At 63.9% G+C, this 22,659-nt stretch overlaps 1 protein-coding gene across 1 annotated transcript in view; it reads left to right on the top strand.

The window, feature by feature from the left end:
• The window catches only part of Cacna1a (calcium voltage-gated channel subunit alpha1 A), a 168,258-nt gene that overhangs the window by 33,947 nt on the left and 111,652 nt on the right, over window positions 1-22,659 (top strand). The window contains 1 exon segment of the mRNA XM_078025870.1: window positions 576-715. Within this exon segment, the coding sequence (XP_077881996.1) occupies window positions 576-715 (140 nt within the window).

The following is a 22,659-nucleotide window of genomic DNA, read 5'->3' as shown; positions in this document are numbered from 1 at the left end:
GGGGCTCGGGCGGGACTGTGTGAGAGCATCAGCTGAAAGAAGGCCGAACAAGGGTGGGGTGAGGCCCAGAGCGGGAGCCCGTGGGAGGCCCCCGTCACCCCAGCACCACAGGGAAGGGTGCCCGGGGGCCCTGAGGGTCAGCGTCACAGGGACGCCCAGCTGGAAGGGAGGTCCTGCAGGGGCGTGGGAGGGAGCTCTGGCCGGTTCCCAGCCAGGACAGGGCTGGCCATTCCACAGTCAGCGACCTGGGCTGCTGTGCCGGTGCAGACCCACTGAAAGCCACCTGCCAGGGTTAGATTTGGGAGTGGGGTCAGCGTGCGAGGTCCCACCTCAGAACCTTCGAGTGCTGTATGTTGACACGTCCAGCCCGGAATCTGGCGACTTCCGGGAGAACTGTCCGCAGAACAGCCGGGTCCTGCCTGGGTGCTGTCCAGGAAGTAGCTGGCGAGGCTGCGGGAGGAGGTTGGCGGGATGCAGAGCCGGGTGGCGGGTGCTGGAGGCCGTGGACCTGCAGGCGGCTGGGGTCCTGGCCCCCGCGGCCCAGCCCAGACCTGACCCTGCCTCTCTCCCCCCAGGACGACACAGAACCATACTTCATTGGGATTTTTTGTTTCGAGGCTGGAATTAAGATCATCGCCCTGGGCTTTGCCTTCCACAAGGGCTCCTACCTGCGCAACGGCTGGAACGTGATGGACTTCGTGGTGGTGCTGACAGGGTAAGTGCGGGGCTCGCGCCCACGATCCTGGGACGCTGGCTGGCTGCAGGCTCTGGCTGCGCTGGGGAGGCCGAGCCTCCGCGTCCTCCCACACGCACCTGCCTCCTTCCCAGCCGTCCACCATCCTGGGCGTCTCCGTGACCATAGCTGGTCACCTGGGCCACTCCAACGTGCTCCCACACGCTCTTCCACCCTCACGACCCAGCGACCTGGGACATAATCCACCCAGAGGGCAGGGTGACGTGGTGAACGCAGAGCCGAGGCGTGACCCAGGGTCTGTGGCTCCACTCTGGCACCTGCGCCCGCGGGGTCTCTGCTTTGCTCGGAGTCTCGCCTGGGTTTCGCGGTGGCCGACGTTGGGTGGCTGGGCGCGGGGGCCGTGCCCGTTCCTGTGGGTGTAAGGACGGTAGATGAGGCGCGGCCGCCGACTCCGGGGGTTTCAGCCGTGAGTACGATGAGCAGCGCTGGGCAGGGGACGGACCCGCTCCCCGGGACCGTATGAGGCAACACTAGCTGCTGTGACAAAAGTCCTACACGGGAAATAACCTGAACACAAAAGAGTTCTCTCTCGTTCACTGAAAGCCCCAAACGATCATTGTCATCGTGAGGCTGTCTCCTCCCGTGACTGAGGGACCTTGTCACCTCGTTCCCCTCGCTGTCAACCACAGCTCTCCAGACCCCAGGCCTGTCGGCATCGAAGCCCAGAGGGGAAGTGAGGTGGAAGGTGACGCGGGGCCCTCAGGGCTGGAACTCAGTCCCCTGACCCCACAGCCCCGCAGGCACCGGAAATGGTCCCAATGACGTCCAGCCAGCCTCTGGGGTCCCTTGGTCAGAGCCCAGTGTGGACGTGGCCCCTCTGCCTCCCCCTCTGCAGCCCCTGTGGGGTCCTCGCGTGGCCCAGGCGTCAGTGCCCATGCGGGTTGCGTGCTTTCGCGGTTTGGATCGTGGCTACTGGCTCCTCTGGGCCACGTGGGTGGGAGCTGGGCCGTTGGCGCTGTCTTCCGGGGTCTTGGGACGCGAGGACCCTGTGCTGACGCCCGTGGGCTTGGGTGTGCGCTGGGGGACCTCTGGGCTGTGGTCTTGTGGTTGGGACCTCGGCAGGTTGCGGGACACGTCACAGCACTGGGCACTTGAAGCTCGTCGTGGAAAAGCCCGAGGCTGGCCTTGTCTTTATTAAAATTCAGAATAAAAATATTCAGATTCCAAAAAGAAGTAAACAGCCAGCCCCGTGTGTGCTCGCTCTCCCCGTGAACATGCGTTGAGCACCTGCTGGATGCCTGGCTCCGCTCTGGCCGGAGACACCGCAGACAAGACAGGAGGCGGACTCGGCCGGACGATGCGGAACCAGCGGGGCAGCGCGTGCTCGATGGTGGCGAGGCCCACAGAGGAGGCCGGGTGGGCTGGGGGCGGGGACTCCCTGGGGAAGGTGACGTCTGAGTGACGAGGTGAAGGCAGGAGCCGGGGGCACCTGGGGAGGAGACCAGGCAGGGCAGGAGCAGAGGCCCTGGGCTGAACAGGAGAGGAGAGGGAGCAGCCGGCCACCCTGCGGCCCTCCAGGTCCGTCCCCGCAGCCCAAGCGCGTCCCTGGATTTCAGCCTTTCACTGAGGCTCTCTCTCTGCCGCGCAGGGACCGCTGTCCCTCGGGAAGGTCACGGCAGGTCCCAGAGTCTCCTGGAGAGTGTGAGCTGTGCGGGCGCCAGGGCCTTCACACAGGGCGCTGTCGAGTTTGCACATGCGCTTCACAGTCCAGTCGGCTGTAGAGTGTGTGAGTGTGAGTGAGTGTGAGTGTGAGAGTGTGAGAGAGTGTGTGTGTGCACATGAGAGTGTGTGTGAGTGTGTGTGTGAGAGTGTGTGTGTGTGCACATGAGTTGTGTGAGTGTGTGTGAGTGTGAGAGAGTGTGTGTGCACATGAGTGTGTGTGAGTGTGAGTGTGTGTGTGTGAGTGTGAGAGTGTGAGAGTGTATGTGAGTATGTGTGAGAGTGTGAGTGTGAATGTGTGAATGTGTGTGTATGCACATGAGAGTGTGTGTGAGTGTGAGTGTGAGAGTGTGTGAGAGTGTGTGAGTGTGAGTGTGAATGTGTGAGTGTGTGTGTGTATGCACATGAGAGTGTGTGGTGTGTGTGTGAGTGTGTCGGTGTGTGTGTGTGAGTGTGTGTACGTCTCTGAGTGTGAGAGAGTGTGTGTGTGTGTGTCTGTGAGTGTGTGTGAGTGTGTGTAAGTGGGTGTGTGTGTGAGTGTAAGAGTGTGAGTGTGTGTGTGAGTGGGTTGTGTAAGTGGGTGTGAATGTGTGTGTGAGAGAGTATAAGAGTGTGAGTGTGTGTGTGAGTGTGAGTGTGAGTGAGTGTGAGTGTGTGAGTGTGAGTGTGCACATGAGAGTGGGTGTGAGTGTGTGAGTGTGTGTGTCGGTGTGTGTGTGAGTGTGAGTGTGAGAGTGTATGTGAGTGTGAGAGTGTGAGTGTGAATGTGTGAGTGTGTGTGTATGCACATGAGAGTGTGTGTGAGTGTGAGTGTGTCGGTGTGTGTGTGTGTGTGAGTGTAAGAGTGTGTGTGTGAGTGTGTGTGTCTGTGAGTGTGTGTGCATCTGAGTGTGAGTGTGTGTGTGTGTGACTGTGTGTGTGTCTGTGACTGTGTGTGAGTGTGTGTGTCTGTGACTGTGTGAGAGTGTGTGTGTGAGTGTGTGTCTGTGAGTGTGTGTGTGTAAGTGGGTGTGAGTGTGTGTGTGAGAGTGTAAGAGTGTGAGTGTGTGTGTGTGAGTGTATGTGTGTGTGAGTGTGTGTGTGAGTGTATGTGTGTGTAAGTGGGTGTGAGTGTGTGTGTGTGTGTGTGTGTGGTGGGATTGAACCCAGGGCCTTGCCCGCGAGGCGAGCTCCACACCCCCCCTGTAGACTTCCCGTCGTCTCTGCACGGTGGGTGGTCCCCGATGAGTGTGTGCTGTGAGCTCCGGGGACTGAAGGCCAGGAGAAGGGGTCGGGACACGCTCGGTACAGCCACATTTTTCCCAGTGTGTGTTTCCAATCTGCGCTTGGCCAAGTCCGCGGCTCTGGAGGCCTGACTGCATGAGCCTCGTGGGGTTCCTTCCCAAGCTTGAAGTTTCTCTGTCGATGCTTCTTCTGTGACCTGCCTTTTGCTCCCCACATGAGATTAATCTGGTTATCAAGACTAGTCTTCCCATCCATTTTCATGGCTGTGTAGTACTCCGTGGGTTGAATTGTCAGTCCACCAACATCTTTATCTGTCCGGAGTCATTTCCAGCTCCAGGCTCTTTGGAGCCCAGCTGTTGCCTCTTTCTGGAGAGTGATTTTCTCCAGGGCACGTACCCAGGAGAGGAACTGCTGAGTCGCGTACCGTATGCCTCCTCAGCCTTGCTGGATATCCCCAAATTGCTCTGCAAAGTGTTTGTGCCAGTTCCTGCTCCCTGGGGTGACTCTGCTGGCGGGGCTGGCTCGACCTTGCTGGCAAGACGACCTTTGCAAACCCTGGCGCTTCTTTCTCTTGTCTTTAATAACATGGTTCTTGAGGCACCTAAGAAAGTTCAAGATGTTCAGCTTGTGAAAGTCTCAGGATGTGACCGTGAAGGTCGCGGGCAGCGTTGAGCAGAGGCTGGTGTGGCACAGACACGGAGTGTTCACGGCGGGGGTCTTTCCTCGGTCCCCTGACGTCTGGGGGTCTGGAGGGGCAGTTCTGTACCCGGGTTCTGAGGGCGGGCCCCGTGGCTGGGACTGGTGAGCCCGTGAGACTGAGCGCAAGGATTGTGTGTGTGTGTGTGTGTGTGTGTGTCTGTGTGTCTATGTCTGTGTGTGTGACTGTGTGTGTGTGTCTGTGTCTGTGTGTCTGTCTGTGTCTGTGTCTGTGTCTGTGTGTGTGTGATCTGTGTGTGTCTATGTGTGTCTGTGTGTGTGTCTGTGTGTCTTATGTGTCTGTGTCTGTGTGTGTGTCTGTGTCTGTGTGTGTGTCTATGTGTGTGTGTCTGTGTCTGTGTCTGTGTGTGTGTTTGTGTGGTCTGTGACTGTGTCTGTGTGTGGTCTGTGTGTGTCTGTGTCTGTGTGTGTGTCTGTGTGTGTGTGTCTGTCTGTGTCTGTGTGTGTGTCTGTGTGTGTGTGTGTGTCTGTGTCTGTGTCTGTGTGTGTGTGTGGTCTGTGTGTGTCTGTGTGTCTGTGTGTGTGTGCGTCTGTGTCTGTCTGTCTGTGTCTGGGTGTGAGTGTGGTGTCTGTGTGTGTGTGTGTCTGTGTGTGTCTGTGTGTGTGTGCATCTGTTTCTGTCTGTGTCTGTGTGTGTGTGTGTGTGCGTCTGTGTCTGTCTGTGTGTGTGTGTCTGTGTGTGTCTGTGTGTGTGCGTCTGTGTCTGTGTCTGTGTGTGTGTGTGTCTGTGTGTGTCTGTGTGTGTCTGTGTGTCTGTGTGTGTGTGTGCGTCTGTGTCTGTCTCTATCTTTGTCTGTGTGTGTGTGTCTGTGTGTGTGTGCATCTGTTTCTGTCTGTGTCTGTGTGTGTGTGTGTGCGTCTGTGTCTGTCTGTGTGTGTGTCTGTGTGTGTCTGTGTGTGTGCGTCTGTGTCTGTGTCTGTGTGTGTCTGTGTGTGTGTGTCTGTGTGTCTGTGTGTGTGTGTGTGTGTGCGTCTGTGTCTGTGTGTGTGTGTGTCTGTGTGTGTCTGTGTGTGTGCGTCTGTGTCTGTGTGTGTGTGTGGTCTGTGTGTGTCTGTGTGTGTGTGTCTGTGTGTCTGTGTGTGTGTGTGTGTGCGTCTGTGTCTGTCTGTGTGTGTGTGTGTGTCTGTGTGTGTGCGTCTGTGTCTGTGTGTGTGTGTGTCTGTCTGTGTGTGTGCGTCTGTGTCTGTGTCTGTGTGTGTCTGTGTGTGTGTGTGTCTGTGTGTCTGTGTGTGTGTGTGTGTGCGTCTGTGTCTGTCTGTGTGTGTGGTCTGTGTGTGTCTGTGTGTGTGTGTCTGTGTCTGTGTGTGTGCGTCTGTGTCTGTGTGTGTGTGTCTGTGTGTGTGCGTCTGTGTCTGTGTGTCTGTGTGTGTGTGTGTGTGTGTCTGTGTGTGTCTGTGTGTGTCTGTGTGTCTGTGTCTGTCTGTCTGTCTGTGTCTGGGTGTGAGTGTGGTGGCTGTGGGTGTTGTATTCCAGGACACACTCGCCCTGTCTTTCTAGCCGTGGTTGAACGCATTAGGGCTGCTGTTCTAGATCTTTCTCTTTCTCAACCTGCCCCCTCCTTCCCTCCTGGTGGCCCACGCTGGCCGCTGGCTGTGACCGCAGTCCCCTGGGGTGGCCTCCTGTGCAGGTGATGGGCGGGAGTCCACCTCGGCTCCCGGGGCCGGGTACCGCCTGGCCCGCGACGAGTGTGGCGGGTGACGCTCTCCGACCCCGTCTCCTGATCCTGGCAGGCGGGGGCAGTGACGCTGCGGGGACAGTGACACACTGCGGGGTCTCCGCTGCCCGCTATGCGGCTTGGGGGCGTCTTCCCGGGATTCTGTGGGCTCCTTGCGGGTCAGAGCCGCAGGCGACCCTGAGGCTGGGGATTCATTAAGCAAATTTGAGTCGTACGACCCTGGCCACTGAGCCCGGCCACTGACCCCGGCCACTGAGCCCGGCCACTGACCCCGGCCCCTGAGCCCGGCCCCTGAGCCCGGCCACTGACCCCGGCCACTGAGCCCGGCCACTGAGCCCGGCCCCTGAGCCAGGCCACTGAGCCCGGCCCCTGAGCCCGGCCCGGGAAGAGCTGGCTCAGTTCCGAGACGACGGGGCAGACGGCCACCGGGGCCGGCCGGGCGTCAGCAGCTGGGGACAGTGGTGCGCGTTCAGAGAGGCCGGCTCCGGGCAGGGCGGCTTGGCTTCTGTGAGAGCTCCCAGTGCCACGCGGGGCACACAGTAGGTGCTTAGTGAAATAGACGATGGCGGAGCTGGAAAGCCGTGAGCCTTCAGATCGTCAGAATGTTCCGGAAAATTCACTCGGGTACCGAGGAGGTGGGGACCTTCCGCTGACGGTGACAGTCCAGAGTCCACAGCAGGTGTCCTGGCACCAGACGCCTGTGGACGGGCAGCTCCGGGTCTGTGCCGTGGCCATCGGGGACCGTGTAAACCCAGTGTCCTGTTTGGAAGGCCCCGTCTGCGCCCCGCAGGACACAGGCCAGACGCCCGGGGACCAGCGCGGAGGGGACTGGCGCTGGCCTCTTAGCTTCCTTGAGCTGGGGACTGACCCAGCGCCCGCAGGCCCCCCTTGACTTTCCAAGACAGAGAGGCTCAGGGACTCGCCCGAAGTCACACTGAGATGGTGGCTGCCCAGGGACCTTCCAGAACAGGGTGGGGTCCAGGGGCTGAGCCCCAGGTGCAGGGGCAAAGGGGTGGCCTCCGTGATCAGTGTCACCCTCGGGCCCGGCTCCGCTCCTCCCCCAAGGACCAGGCCCTGGGCCTTCCTGGAGCTTCACAAGGGACACTTGGGGACCAGGTGCTCGTGAGGGTGTCCCCGCCCCTGGCCCCCCACTCCCCTGGTGGCTCTGCTGTGGCCTGGGGGCTGCTCCCCGCACGGCCCCTGGGCCCCCGTGGTGCCTCCCACACCCGCCCTCTGTCCCCCCCCCCGCCTCCCCAGCCGCAGAGTGTCCCTGAGCTGGGAGCCGCTCACTGTGACACCCTGGCCCCCGTGTCACTTGTCCAGCGCGGTGCCCCCACCACCCCGTCCTTCTCAGCCTGCCGTCCCTGGAGTCCCCTCCCAGTCAGCCACCGCAGGCCTCAGGGACCCAGCGGGAGCCCGCGGGCCCCGGGTTTCAGCACCCTGGACAGCGCCCAGCGGAGCCCTGTCCCTCCCCGCCCTCCCTGCCTGCCTGGCCAGCAGGACTGGACACAGGCGAGCCTGCCCGCTCGGCTCCCTGGGCCATCTCCCCCGGGGCTGGGGAGGACCCCCTGCCCGTCCCTCCGCAGCCCGTCCCTCCGCAGCCCGGGCACCGGTCGAGGCCTGTCCCCTTGAATCGTGGTGACAGATGCCAGCCCGCCGCCCCGGGGCATCTGGCCTCCGCGTCTCTGGTGTGCAGGGCGACGCCGCGGCTCTGGCCAGGGCAGGGGACACCCGCCTGGGGGAGGGGGACGGGTGGCGGGGCCGAGATGGGGTGGACGGGCGGAGGCCCCTCTTCCTTAAACTCCCGGGCCCCGGTCCCCTGCTGGGGCGCAGCCTGCCCCCAGGTCGTCCCTTGGCGCAGGGACTCCGGGTGCCTCCCACCGGCCTGTCCAGCGACCCTCCCAGACCCTCCGGAGACCCCCTTGTGTCTTCTGTGTCACTCACTGGTGGCAGCTCTGTCCTTCCTGGGCCCCGTCCCACGCCACCTCCCCCTCCTGCCCCCAGCCCTTCTGCCCGTGAGTCCGCGGAGGAACTGTGATGGGGACGTTTGCAGAGGCCAGTCCGCGGCCCAGAGGCCCCTGAGCACGTGGCTGGCCAGGAGGAGGGGCGCAGCCACACATGTCCCCGGGGTGAGGGTCCTCCTGCCCCCCTCCACCTGGAGCCTAACCCAGAGCCATGGGGGCCCCCCGCGTGGCTCTGAGGGGCTCAGACACCTTTGGGATCAGCCTTGTGGGTGACTTGTGTGGAGAAGGTCTGGGCAGAAGCTGAGGGTGCCGCCCTGGCAGAGGCGTGTCCTCATGCCTGCTGGGGACTGTTGTGCAGGTTGCGCACAGAACCAGGAGGCTGGTGTGTTTCCTCTAAGTGTGAGGCTCGCCTGCTTCCTAGCGTCTGTGGAGACGTGACAGACCGGCGGGGGCCGAGCCCTGTGTGCCCAGAAGTCCCTCCATCCGGAGGAGCACGGACTGTGACCGTCACGGATTGTGTGAAGGGGTCTGGCCCGGGCTGTCTTTGTCCTCGCTGTTCACGGGCACAGCTGGAGGCCCCCAGCCTCGATTCAGGGTGTAAACTTCTGGCATCGGGGAAGAAACCCCAGACCCCTCGAGCCCCGCTCTGGGCGCCGCAGTGTGGCTGAGCTGCCCTGGGCGGAGAGACCGAGCCCTGCGGCACCAGGTGACTGGGTGGCACCTTCACGCGGCCACAGTGCAGCCAGCTGCTGCTCCTGCAGACTTCTGTGAAGACACAGCAGGTGGAGGACAAAGCCATTCCAGGAATGTGACACTGAGGCCACGAGCTGTGGAGTTAGAACAGATCAAATCCCAGCACCACGGTTTCCAAGCTGTGTGACCTTGGGCAAGTCACTCCACCTCTCTGAATCCTAGTTTCTTCATCTGGAGGACAGAGGTGGCCTAGCCTCCCCACGGTCATCCGAGAAGCTTCGCAGGTTCACGTCTGGTGCGTGCGAGGTGGGGTTTACGGACGGTCTGACCCACGGACGGTCTGAAGAAGGAGGACGGGGTCGGTCCTTTGGGCCTCAGCTCCCTTCTCTGCAGAATGGGAGTCAGACTCTACCTACGGCAGAGAGGAGGATGCGGGGAGAGAAGACGTGAGGCGCGTAGAAGAGCAGCTGGCGTGGAGGGGCGCTCGGTGGTGCCCGCCGTTGTGTGACTGTGATGACGGTGATGGTGACGTTTAACCACCTTCTCCAGGCCGGGCTCCCTGGCCCAGGGAACGTCCCCTTCTGCCCGCTGGGCGCCCAACTCGCAGCCTCCCCTTCAACCTGGGGGGCCCTTCCCCTCTCCCCAGGTCTTTCACTACCTTCCCCAAACTGGGGTCAACTTCCTGGGCTCCAGGGATCCTCCTGCCTCAGCCGCCCGCGGGGCTGTGACGGTGGGTGTGGGCGTTGTGCCCACGGAGCCCTCCCCCTGGGCCGTCCCGGGCCGGGGACCCCCACCTGGCCCAGAAGTTGAAGATGAGGGGGCTGCTTCCTGCCCCAGCTGCTGGTGGACAGGGGTGAAGTGACTCAACCAGGGAGAGATGGTCGGGACCCTTGGTGGCCCCTCTTCTGCCCCTCTCTGGCCTCCTATTGGTAGTCTGAGCTTTCTGATGGCCTCTCTTATGACCAAGATGGCCAGTCAGGGGCGCTAAACTGACCCGGAGACAGAGATTATTTGACTCTAGCAGAAAACAATATAGTTAGGGAAGCGGAAGGGACAAGAAAGTGTCTTCTTTGTCCGTTTTCCAAGACTGTAACAAAATACCTGAGGCTGGATAGCTTAAGAAGCAAAAAGATTGGTTTGGCCTCATGGTTCTGGAGGCTCAAGCTGAGGGGCTGTGCATCAGACCATGGTCAGATTCCGGAAGAGCCCTGAGGTCGTGCAGGATAAGGGACAGGGAAGCGCACAGGTGGGCTTCTGTGTTCTCTAGCCTTTCTGTTTGTAAAGCCACCAGGATCCAATCATGACCTCCCCTACCCCTAACCTCCCGAAGGCCATCTGTGAGCACAGCGGGGTAAGTTCCCATCTTCTTGGTGCCTCACAACCGGGGTTGAACCCCAGCCGGGCCCCTGGGCTGGGCAGTCTGCAGTAGAAAGTGTGGAGAGGGCAGCCAGGGACAGTGGCTTGGTTGCCTGCTGGAGGAGGGGTGGGGCGGGGCTTCCCCCAGTGAGCTCCGCCTCCCCCAGGGCCCTGAGCTCCGCCTCCCCCAGGGCCCTGAGCTCCGCCTCCCCCAGGGCCCTGAGCTCCGCCTCCCCCAGGGCCCTGAGCTCCGCCTCCCCCAGGGCCTGAGCCCCGCCTCCCCCCAGGGCTTTAGCTCCGCCTCCCCCAGGGCCTGAGCTCCGCCTCCCCTAGGGCCCTGGGCTCCGCCTCCCCCAGGGCCCTGAGCTCCGCCTCCCCCAGGGCTTGAGCTCTGCCTCCCCCAGGGCCCTGGGCTCCGCCTCCCCCAGGGCCCTGAGCTCCGCCTCCCCCAGGGCCTGAGCTCCGCCTCCCCCAGGGCCTGAGCCCCGCCTCCCCCAGGGCCTGAACCCCGCCTCCCCCAGGGCCTGAGCTCCGCCTCCCCCAGGGCCTGAGCCCCGCCTCCCCCAGGGCCTGAACCCCGCCTCCCCCAGGGCCTGAGCTCCGCCTCCCCCAGGGCCCTGAGCTCCGCCTCCCCCAGGGCCTGAGCTCCGCCTCCCCCAGGGCCTGAGCTCCGCCTCCCCCAGGGCCCTGGGCTCCGCCTCCCCCAGGGCCTGAGCCCCGCCTCCCCCAGGGCCTGAGCTCCGCCTCCCCCAGGGCCTGGGCTCCGCCTCCCCCAGGGCCTGAGCTCCGCCTCCCCCAGGGCCTGAGCCCCGCCTCCCCCAGGGCCTGAACCCCGCCTCCCCCAGGGCCTGAGCTCCGCCTCCCCCAGGGCCCTGGGCTCCGCCTCCCCCAGGGCCTGAGCTCCGCCTCCCCCAGGGCCTGAGCTCCGCCTCCCCCAGGGCCTGAGCTCCGCCTCCCCCAGGGCCTGAGCCCCGCCTCCCCCAGGGCCTGAACCCCGCCTCCCCCAGGGCCCTGAGCTCCGCCTCCCCCAGGGCCTGGGCTCCGCCTCCCCCAGGGCCTGAGCTCCGCCTCCCCCAGGGCCCTGAACTCCGCCTCCCCCAGGGCCCTGGGCTCCGCCTCCCCCAGGGCCCTGAGCCCCGCCTCCCCCAGCTCGCCTGGCCTTGGGCCTGAGCATGCGCACCTCACACAGTGCGGCCTCGTCTGTCACTCAAGTGCTGAGGCTCCGGATGGAGCCTTTTGAGAGTCCCTTGTCTCTGGACTTCGGCTGTGAGCAGGCGGACGGGCCGCCTGGCTGCCCCTGATGTCCAGTGCGAGCAATGCCCAGGAGGAGAGCAGCAGGGCTGCGGGCACAAGGCCGGCTCCCCTGGGCGTGGCCTCCACTGACCCTCCAGGGACAATACGCCCTGTCTCCTTCCGGACACGGGGGTCCCGGGATTTCAGGGGGCCGAGAGCGAGTCAGAGAGAAGAGGCTCAGGGGCCCCGTGGACCCGGGCCAGGAGCCGGATGAGTTGGCCAGAGTGCCTATGGGGCAGGACAGTAAGGAGAGGCAAGGGCACACTGGGCTTGTCTCGCTGTAACTTGAGGACGACCGTCACAGGGGAGCCATGGTGAAGGCACAGCTGCCCACGTGGTCATTCCTGGAAGAGGAAGGAGGAGTGGGGCTCTGTTCCTGTTGGAGTTTGGAGTGGCCCAGCAGTGGAGAAATGTTTAAAGGATGAACTGGACATTCAGTGGTGAATAAGAAGTCCAGCAAGTAGGCGCTCACCTTTCTCAGGTGGCCATGGCTAGTGTTAAGTAGCTTCTCTGTGATTTTCTTGGCTTTTACCTCATGGCTGCAAAGTGGTTACTGGAGCTCCAAGCATCATATCCACATTCTTAGGGAAAAACAGGGGAAGAGGTGGTCTCCATCTAGCTCTGCCAATTTTGGGATCAGGCAAAGCAAAAGCTTACTCAGAAACCATCCGTTAAACTTCCACTTGCCTCCCATGAGCCAGAAATATGTCACATGATCACAGCTAGCTCCAAGAGAGTCTGGGAAAGTATTTCACTTTTTTACCACTCCAGAGACTTTTCTATCTGTTTTTTGTACCCCTGGTGCCTAACTTCCAGCAGTTTTGACTTTTTGGTGGTGGGAAAGCAACGTGCATTCAGCAGAAACCTGACTTTGGATTTTGAATTACCATCTTTTTTTCCCCGGGTTAGCTATTCACATGCAGCACTCCCTGATGCTGCTGGGCGGCAGCAGGGAACCGCAGCCCCTCGTCAGCCTCACCGACACCAGGGCACAAACCACACCCTCCAGTTGACCGTGTGGCCAAGCTGTGCCCTTCAAAAGGCTAGACGCATTACGTGTATTTTTTATTTATGATATTTTCAACGCACACTGGGCGTATCAGGACCTAACGCCATCATCAGTCAGGGAACGAAAGTATATCCTTAAAAGGTGCATTTAGAGTTGGGATGCTTCATTATAAAATTCCACCTGAATTCACTCATGTCCATTTATTCTGAATGCTCCTTTGTATCAGCTACAGGTCATCACACAGTGCTGCGTAACAAGCAGCCCCCCAGTGACCAGCATTTCTAAAACAGTGATTCTGCAGATTGGTGGGCTGGGCTGGGTTTAGCCGGGCGCTGCACCTCTCTGGGCTGGGATGAGCCCCCTCCTGGTGTTGGCTGGCTGCAGGCTGATGGAGGTGGCCTGGGCTGGAGGCCCACTCTGCTCCACGCGGTGTCTCGCCCCCAGAGGCTAGCTGGGCTGTGCTCATGCGGTTTGGAGAGCAACAGGGGTGCTCAGAACCCTGGAGGGCTTGTCCCAGGAGTGGCCCGTCACCACTGTGACCACTGCTGGCCTGAGTGAGCCACGAGGCCAGTCTAGACTCAGGTGGCACCCAAGACGCCCTTTCTTGGTGGGAGAAGCAACAGGGACCCATTCCAAAGGGGTGTGCACAGGAGCTCACCAGTGAGAAATGGTGAGGCTCAGAGAGGGAGTCCACCGGCCCAAAGCCACACAGGCAGAAAGCTGCCGCCAGGATTTGGGCAAGGTCTCTCCTGCGGCACCGACGGTCTGGCTTCCTGTCACTCAGATGCCACAGCAGAGTCTTCCGCGTCTGGGGGGCGGGCACCAGTTAGAAAGGGGCCCCTTCTTGTGCTGTATCGGGGCAGGGGTCCAGGGTGTGGAGGAGGAAACGGAGGGCCACAGAGGCCCGCCCTGCCCTCCCAGTGCCCACTGTCAAGCCGGGTCAGGGCCCTTCCTCGTGGCCACCTGCTGGCCCCCGTGAGCCCATCCTGTCCCCCTAGAGGACCAGGGCTGGACCCCACACCATCAGGACCTGAGAAGGGGCTCTAGAGATCCCTCCTCTAAAAATGAACGAGGGACAGGGTGGATGTGTCCGTCCCTCGAGGGCAGGGACCGGGCCTCCTGGTGACGTGCCCAGAGGAGGGGCCGTCCCTCCTACCTGGCATCCTGTTCTGGGGCGGGAGGGAAGCGCTGGACCGCGTCGAGCTCGCTCTGGAGACAGGACACCCTTGGCCCCTGGCTATGCCTGGCCCTGGGCGTAGCGGCCCGCGGGTTCTGAGAAGCCCGGCCCGAGGACACAGGGGTGAACAAGGACCCGTCCCCCTCCTCCCGTCCCTCCTCAAGAAACCCCTGAAGAGCTGGACCCCAGGCGGGACAGTGACCGGCCTCCCTGGCACCGGCTGTGTGGCCCAGGCAGGCACAGTGGGGGCCCTGTTTGCTGGGGACCTGCGGGGACTGTCCTCGCACTTGGAGCGAAGCACCTTCCTGGCCGTAGGCGCGGAGACGAGGAGGACGGGGAGGAGGACAGGAGGAGGACGGGGAGGAGGACAGGAGGAGGACGGAGGAGGAGGACTAGAGGAGGACAGAGGAGGAGGACAGAGGAGGAGGACGGGAGGAGGACAGAGGAGGAGGACGGAGGACGGAGGAGGAGGAGGACGGGATGCGGGTCCCACTCGGGCGGTGGAGCGCAGGTGGCCGGCTCTGCGGTGACCTGATTCAGGAATCGGGGAAGGAAAGACCCTGTTTCCAGACTTCGGCTGCCTGATGGCGCCAGGGGTCAGCAGCTGGTGACAGGGTGCTGCCCAGAGCGGTGAGCTGGCCATGATCAGCCAGTCCACGCTGGTAAAGAGGTGGCCGCCCTCTGCCGACGGGTCCTGGGGCGCCGTGTGGCCACCTGTTGGCAGAGCAGGCGCCACAGCCCGGGTGGACCTCGGCCTGGTCAACGTCAGGCTTAGCCCGGGGACTGTCCGGGGCCCTGGGGCCACGCCTGCTCACGCCAGCTCCTCTGCTGGGGCCTGGGCTTTGCTTCTGAGTGACAGGCGACGAGGTGGGTTTCTGGGGCTCCGAGCGGCGCTGGTGCGTGATCACGCAGCGGATGAGGGTCGCCGTCCGTGAGCGTCGCCGTCGCTGCGTGGACGTTCCATTTGTTTGTGAAACAAAAACCTTGAAATCTGCTCTTGCACCTGTTCCCAGCCACGCAGCAGGTGGTCCCGAACCCGGTCCCCAGGGGCTGCGGTGGGTCTAGATGACGCTGCGGGTCTCGGGCTCGGGAAGAGGCGACAGTTGTCTTTCTGACCGACCGACGGACCGACCGACGGACTGACCTACGGACCGACCGACCGACGGACCGAGGCGCTGGGGGCGCCCGGAGCTCCCGCTCGCCAGCCCCGCGCTGCGCCTTTCCCCTGGAGCCCCCTCCAGGTCCCCCGTCACAGAGCCAGGGTCCCTTCTCCTGAAGGGTGACAAGTGCCCCACGTGGTCTCCCCCCTTCCTTCCTCCACTCACCTGCGGTGGCTTTGCCGAGTCCCCGGTGAGTCCGCCCTGGCCACAGGTGGACCCCGGCCACATCCGCTCCCGGCGACCCCCGCCGTGGTCACAGTGGCTTCTCCGTTACTCGGATGCAGCCTCACCCGTGTCCAGTCCCCCTGTGCGCCCTGCGCCGCACCTTCAGAAGCACCTAGAGCCACCCGCCGCCTGGTGGCCCCCCCTGCCCCCCATGCCCAGCCCCACGCAGCCGCCAGAGGGCACCTGTGAGCGCCCAAGGCCGGAGACCCTCCAGGACTCACCCCTCCGCCCTGAGAAAGGTCCCAAGTCCTCCCCACAGGGCCGTGGGCAGCCTCTGCCTGTCTCCTGGTCACCTCCCCTCGGCAGCAGTCCCAGGGCTCCCTGCTGTTCCTTAGACTCACCTCAGGACCTTTGCACGGCCATTCCCTTGGCTTGAGACACTCTTCCCCAGCTATTTGCTTCGCTCCTCTGTCACTTCCTTTGTATTTTTGCTTAAAAGACCTTCAAAAGTGAGACCGCCTCCCCGTCACCCACCCTGACACCCCCCTCCCCTTCCTTCTCTGCCTCATTTCCCACCACCCCCGAGGCGTATCTGCCAAGCCGTATCTATTTCTCGTCTTGGTGACGGGCGTCTCCCACTGGATGCCAGCCCGGGATGTGCTATTCTGGCGCATAGTAGGTGCTCAGTAAGTGACTCACAGAATGACTTGTCTCCGAGAATACTCCGGGCACCCCAGTCCTGCCTCCATTAGGTGACAGCAGCTGTGCCCTGCCCCTGCCGATGTGCCCTGCCCCCCTCAGCTCTGGAGAAACAGTTGGTGAAGCTGACCGCTGTGCCCACCTCTGACCACGCTACCGGGTGACACCCAGCACGTCCCCTCGAGTGACCCTCACACTGTCCTCAAGAACTTTCGCGCCTTGTGCGCCTGCAGCGCTGGCCCACAGGGTACCGTCCCCACCCCGTCCCCTTCCTGTGGCCTGGTGGCCGGCGGCCGTGGCCTGGCTGTGGATCTGCCAGCTGCTCCCCTCGATGGTGGCACCCACAGGACGTCCCTGGGCCGCCCACCCCTCCACATGGGCTGCGGCTCCCCGGGGCCCGTGTCCCAGTTTCCTCTCTGCAGGGCTGGTGGCTCCCGCCCACGGACACGGGTGCTGCTGCCCGCAGGCTGCCCGCAGGCTGCGGGGACGGGAGGCGGGGCCCCTGGGCCGCGCCTGCGCCCTAAAGACGAGTCGAGGTTCAAGGCCCGTGTGGAGGCCCCGGCCACGCCTCCCCGGCCCTCCCCTTCCGGCCTCCAACACCTCGGAGCGGAGGGCCGAGCGCACGCGGCCAGGAGCCCAGAGAAACAGGACGGGCACGCGGGGGACGGGCACGCGGGGGACGGGCACGCGGGGGACGGGCACCCTGGGGACGGGCACGCGGGGGACGGGCACGCGGGGGACGGGCACGCGGGGGACGGGCACCCTGGGGACGGGCACGCTGGGGACGGGCAGCGGGGGACGGGCACGCGGGGGACGGGCACGCGGGGGACGGGCACGCGGGGGACGGGCAGCGGGGGACGGGCACGCGGGGGACGGGCACGCGGGGGACGGGCACCCTGGGGACGGGCACGCGGGGGACGGGCACGCGGGGGACGGGCACGCTGGGGACGGGCACGCTGGGGACGGGCAGCGGGGGACGGGCACGCGGGGGACGGGCACCCTGGGGACGGGCACGCGGGGGACGGGCACCCTGGGGACGGGCACGCGGGGGACGGGCACGCGGGGGACGGGCACGCGGGGGACGGGCACCCTGGGGACGGGCACGCGGGGGACGGGCACCCTGGGGACGGGCACGCGGGGGACGGGCACGCGGGGGACGGGCACCCTGGGGACGGGCACGCGGGGGACGGGCACCCTGGGGACGGGCAGCGGGGGACGGGCACGCGGGGGACGGGCACGCGGGGGACGGGCACGCGGGGGACGGGCACGCGGGGGACGGGCCCAGAGAGGGAGCTAATTTTAGTGGCTGAAGAGCTGCAAAGAGAGAAGGGAAGAGGGACAGAGAGGGCAGGCCCCAGTGGTGGGCACTGCTGAGCAAGGCGCTGGGGACAGTCCCGCGAGCAGGACCCAGCCCAGGGGAGCGCGTGAGCCCCGGGCCAGGCCGGCCGAGAGCCGTTTCTAGAAGGCCCCGCGTCACGCCCCTCAAGAGCAGGGAACCAGAGGTACTGGCGCCAAGCCCAGCCTGGACAGGAACGAGGGGCACAGAGAGGTCGCCTGGCTTCAGGAGGAGCAGGAAACGCCAGCGCAGGGAGGTCCCGGGACTGAGCGGCTGAGGGGACACCAGGGCCTGGCGGCCGAGCACCCCCGGGGCGGACGCGGGGAGATCCTGGCTTTTCCTCCCAGACTGCAGGGCCTCTCTGACCCTCAGTTTCCTTTTCTGTGGAACGATGCTTGCCGTCTCCCAGTGTCCAGGAGAGGTGCCAGGAGGTGATCACGCAGGGTCCCCCGGGAGAGTCTCAGGAACGGGGGTCCCATGTTTGGAAGTGATCGCCAGCAATCCCAACACCGACGCCCAAGCTCACTACTCCGCCTTGATGTCGTGCGCTACCCCTGGGTCGGAGAGTCGCGTTGTATGTAAAACGTGTCCCACTGTGTGTCAGTTACAGTCACACTCTGTGCCCGGCCCTAGGAGGCAGTGGTCCGCATGGACACCTGCCCCTGCCCCCAGCACCTCCATCCAGCTGGGCCACACCCATCGGCCCCGTCAGTCCACTCAGTGGCGGGCAGAACAGCCAGGCTAGCGCCACGCAGGCTGGGTGGAACCGCAGGAAGTGGGTCACTGGGCCTGGGTGCTTGGGGTGACTTCCTGTCCCCTGGGCCCCCCTTCCTGGCTGCTGTGAGGAGAGCAGCTTCCCCCCACCACACCTGTCCGCCATGATGTTCTGCCTTCCTCAGGCCCAGAGCTGCGGAGTCGGCCAACCACGGTCCAAGTGAACTTCTCTTCTATGTTGTCCCAGCCACAAAGACCTACCTAACACAACTGTGATCATCCACATTTTACTTTTGCTCAGAGAAGCTAAGTAACTTGCACAAGGTCACACAGCTAGCGAGTGGCAGAGCTGGGGGTGGGACCCAGCAGTGTGACCCCCGCATCTGTGTTCCTTAACATGTGCTTCCTTGTCCCACGGAGCAGACACGTCCCTCACGGAGCTCGCTCACTGGGTCTTGGCAACAATCCAGTGAGGCTGGTTCTTGATGATTCTTAGTTTTATGGAGAGAAAGAGACGGAAGCACAGAGAGGTCAAGCAACTTGTCCAGGAAGCCCCAGCTGAAGACTCTGGGGTGGAGCTTTGGGGTGGCCTGGACCCTGCACCCCGGGCTGTGGTGGCTCCGAGGGAGAGGCCTTTGTAGATCCACTTCCCCGTCTCCCTGGTGTAAAGGTGGACACCCTCCAGCCCTCACCAGAGCCGGCCTCTGGGGAGGTGGAGGCCAGAGAGGGAGGAGCAGCTGAGCCTTCCCGTGGGCATCGCGGCCGGCTCGCTCACGCCACGGGTCTTCTGTCCCTCGTCATAGACAGAGTCTATTTTCCCAAAAATATTTTGTTGAAGAAAATAGTGGGAGGACACGCTGAGACTCAGGTGGGGAGAGGCCGGGCTCCTGGGCCTTGGGAGGCGGCGAGGCTGAGGCTGGGAGGAGGCCGGCTTGTGCCCTGCTTCTCAGCCATCAGGACGCTGCTCCCCGTGCCTCCAGTCCCCTCCGAGCCGCGTGGTCCTGTCCTCTCGTGCCGTGGCCTGGGGTCCCGCGACAGGGTGGCCCCGATGGCGTCTGGGCGGTGGGAGACTGTCCTGGGTGCGACTGGGCCTCAGCCACACCCTGAGCGGGTCCCCCTCCCGCCAGCCCCGACCCTGGACGCTGCCGGGGGCCTCCTGGAGGGCGGCGGGGCCCCGGGTGGCGGCTGCGTGGACGCTCTGCGCGGACGCTCTGCGCGGAGGAGCACCGTGTGCCCGTGCAGGTGACTCGAGCACCTCCTGCCACCGTCCCTCTGTCCCCAGGTGCCCCTTATCCCCGGGTGTGGCACTGGCCCTCCTCAGGGCCTGCTGGGAGCCTGGGAGGGAGGTGTCCCCCGGGGGTGACCTGCTCTTGCCTCCTCCAGGTGCCTGGTCCCTGTGCCCCAGGCCCTGCCCTGCAGACCCCAGGTGTGGAGAGTCCCCATCACCAGGGCCACCCTGGGCCTGAGTCCCCCCTCCCACGTCCCTGGGGAGGGGAGACGGGGGCTCAGTTGGGGTCACGTCTGGTCGGGGTCCCCTGAGGATGCGGGGGCCTGGGCCTGGCCCCCTCCTGGGCCTCCCCGGGCGCAGAGCGGGAACCTGCCGTTTTCTGGGTCAGGCCGGGGCCCTGAGGGCAGGAGTGGCCGCATGTCCCCGTGGCCTCCTGGGTGTCCCTGACGTCACGTCTTTATCTGGGGCAGAGTCGCTGTGAGGTCCCCAGGCTCTTGGTGCCGCAGCGACGGCCCCCAGGTTCCGCGCAGGACGGTGGCTTTCCCTGTTCTTAGCCCGAGAACCGGTGGCTCACCCGCCCGCAGCAGGCCGCCCGTGTCCCTGGGGGACAGCAGCGGGTCCGTGTCCCTGGGGGACAGTAGCGGGTCCGTGTCCCTGGGGGACAGCAGCGGGTCCGGCACTTGGGGGCCAAGGAAGGGGTGGGGGAAGGGGACTTGGTGGGGGCACCCAGAGGGCAGTGGCCTGGAGAAACCAGAGCATGTGACGAGGTCCTGGGGTGGCGCCTCAGCCTGTCCCCGGCCCTGGCAGGAGCCTGGCTTCCCGCTGGCGAGGCCCCGGCCACCAGAAGTGCTTCTTGTCCCGTGGAGTCCCCCGACAGCGCTCTCAGGGCCCAGCCCACCCCAAGCCCCGCGGCTCGGTCCCCTCCCTCCCTCCGAGGCACGCAGTGTCCCTCCCTCCTCCTCCTCCTCTGTACTGTCACTTGTCCCCATCTCTGGCCGGAAGCCCCTGTAGGAGGAAGCCCGTGGGCCTCTGTCCCACGTCTGTCACTAAAGCGCTCGGCGACCGGGCGCTCACCCTGGGTCCCTGCCTTGCCCTCTGGGCCCCGTGGGCATGGACGGAGCCGTCTGTCCGACTCCGAATTCCCTGAGGCCCGGGGCGGGCGGAGCTGAAGATCTGTCACAGAAGGAGCGCGTCCCCCTCGAGAGCGGGCCAGGCCCCCCTTGGCCTGCGGAGAATTCAAGGCTGAGAGAATGTGTGTCGGGTCCCCGGGTCACCCTCGGGCCAGGGGTCTGCTTAGGGGAGCCACGGGACCCCAAAACCCAAGAGGTTCAACCTGCCAAAGGGCCCAGGGCAGAGACCAGAGGGTCGTCCGCTCCCCTCCCTCAGGCCCAGAGCCTCCCAGGCAGCAGTGACTGTCACACAGCACAGTGACGTGCTGCACTGAGAGGACAGTGCCTGGAAGGGCAGGACTCGACTTCTCCGTCCCTGGGGGAAGGGAACGCTCCAGGCCTCTGGCGCCTCCTCTTGCTCTCCCACCTCTGACCACACGGCCTCGGGGACCCTCGGGGACCCAGCCTGCAGTGTGCGAACCGTGACCGCGGCACTCGCAGGTGCCAGGGGTCAGGACGTGGGCCTTGTCACAGTCCAGGCCACACCCCCAGGAATGCCCTTGGAGACCTGACCCCTGGGGTCCCACTTCCCTTGCATCTCGTACCTGAGGGGCTCTTCCCCGGCAAGGGCCGTGTGACCTGGGAAATTCGATGTCACCTAGGCACATCCCACTTACCAATCCCTGTCCTGAGGACTTTTCGTGCATTAACAGATTTCATTCTGCCTGAGGGTAAAACTGCACAGAAATTGGGGCACAGAGGAGTTAAGTTATTCGCCCAAGGACACACAGTAAGTGGCAGAGCCGAGGCCCGAGCCCTTGTGGTCCAGATAGATGCTCTGAGCACCTCACGGGTGTCATCACAAATAGTTTTTGAGTCTCCACTGCACTAAGTACCAGAAAGAAAAACTATAGAGAGAGAGGGAGAGAGATGGGCAGAGTCGGGGACAGTGGCAGGTCCTCCTAGTCCCAGCTGCTTGGGAGGCTGAAGCCAGAGGATCTCAAGCCCAGGAGTTTGAAGGTCAGGAGACCAGGAGGCCGGGTGGAGGGCTGGCAGGGGCTCTGCACCCTGGAGGGGCCCCGCCGGTGTCCCCTGGGGAGCCAGGACTTCACCTATGGCCGGCCCGCTGCTGGCTGGCGGGTCACCTCGTGCCTCCAGGGACCTCAGTGGGGACTGTCCTGTGGGGAGCCTGCCCTCCCCGGCCACAGCCCTCCCTCCTGTCCCTGCCCAGCAGAGTGGAAAGACCCGGGCCCTGTCACAGAGGTGGGTGGCAGCAGGGACTGGGCCAGCCTGAGCCTCTCCGCCCTCCTGCTCGGGCTGAGGATTGTCAGCTGGCTGCCCGGGGAGGCCCGGGGAGGCCCGGGGAGGCCTGGGGAGGCCTGGGGCGTCCTGGCACCAACTTCCCCCTGGACAAGTGGCTGCCACCTTGGAAAGGGACGATGATCTCCCTGGAAAGTTCCCCCTGACCCTGGAAGCCACCATCCTGCGTCTGACCCCTCGGGTGGAACAGCTCTGGCCACCTGGTGTGAGTGATGGGACACCTTTGTCTCGGCATCGTGTCTTCAAGCTGCCTTCCTTTTCACTGCTAAGTAATATTCCGTTGTGTGTTTCTGCCATTTGGGGTTTCTGCATTCACCCTGGGGGGACACCCGTCGCTTCCCCTCTTGGGGGCTCATGCTGCTGAATGGGGCTGTGCAGACACGGATTCTAGCCCCTGCGTAGCACGGGCAGAAATTCTGGGTTTAATCATTTTTAGAAACCTCCGTACTAAAGTTTGAGTTGATTCAAGTTAGATTTAGAATTCCACTCCTTACCCTCGCTGGCCACCCTTCAAGGGCTTAAGAGCCACGTGCGGCTGGTGGCAGTGGGCCGGACAGCCCAGTTGGAGAGCCGCCGTCACTGTCAGGAGCTGTCAGACAGCGCTGCGCAGAGTCCCCCGGGAGCCTGCCGGCTGCGGCAGGAAGAACAGGCCCAGGCCGGCGAGAGGCAGGCTTCCAGGCCCGGATCCAGCTCTCCTTTCCTGGGTGACCTTGGACAGCTCCCCTGGCCCCTCTGGAACTTTCCCTCATTGGTAAAATCAGGAAATCGGCCTCTGAATTCCACGGCCCTGTCCACCCCCATCGGGGCTCAACCCGCCCGTTCTGAGCGCTGGTTTCCCAGCTTCCCCCGCGGGTGGTGAAGGCTGGCGTGCTGTTGAGGTGCAGACCGGGCAGAGGTGGCGGGCCAGCGGCTGTGTCCAGCTCCTCCAACGCACTTTTCCACGTCTGCACCACCCAGCTCCACGCCACGCCACCCCTGCCCTTTCTGCATCTCGCAGGATGACAGCCTTCCACTGTCTCAGTCAGTGCGCGCTGCTATAACAAAAGGCCCCAGGCTGGGTGGTTTATAAGTAAGAGAAATTGATTTCTCCCAGTTCTGAAGGCTGGGAAGGCCAGCGTCAAGGACCAGCAGGTCCAGTGTTGGCTGAGAGCTGCCGTCTCTGACTCCAAGAGGGTGTCTCTGCCGTGTCCCCCCGGGGATGCATGCTGGGTCCCCATGGCAGAAGGAGGAAGGGCAAAAAAGACCAGCTCCCTCTGTGGATAGGGCTCCTGGTCCGTTGTGCGGCAGAGCCTCTGTGTCTGTCAGCCAGTCCCCCAGGCCCTCCTGCCTCCGTCCCCGCCCCATGGACGGCGGTCGGGGTGGAGTTTCAACCCCCGGGTCTTGGGGGCTGTTCAGGCCACAGCACC

This window comes from Ictidomys tridecemlineatus, chromosome 2, assembly GCF_052094955.1.
Source record: "Ictidomys tridecemlineatus isolate mIctTri1 chromosome 2, mIctTri1.hap1, whole genome shotgun sequence".
NCBI classification, from domain to species: Eukaryota; Metazoa; Chordata; class Mammalia; order Rodentia; family Sciuridae; genus Ictidomys; species Ictidomys tridecemlineatus.
Note: the sequence above shows the minus strand (reverse complement) of the source record. Positions and strands in the feature narration are given on the sequence as shown.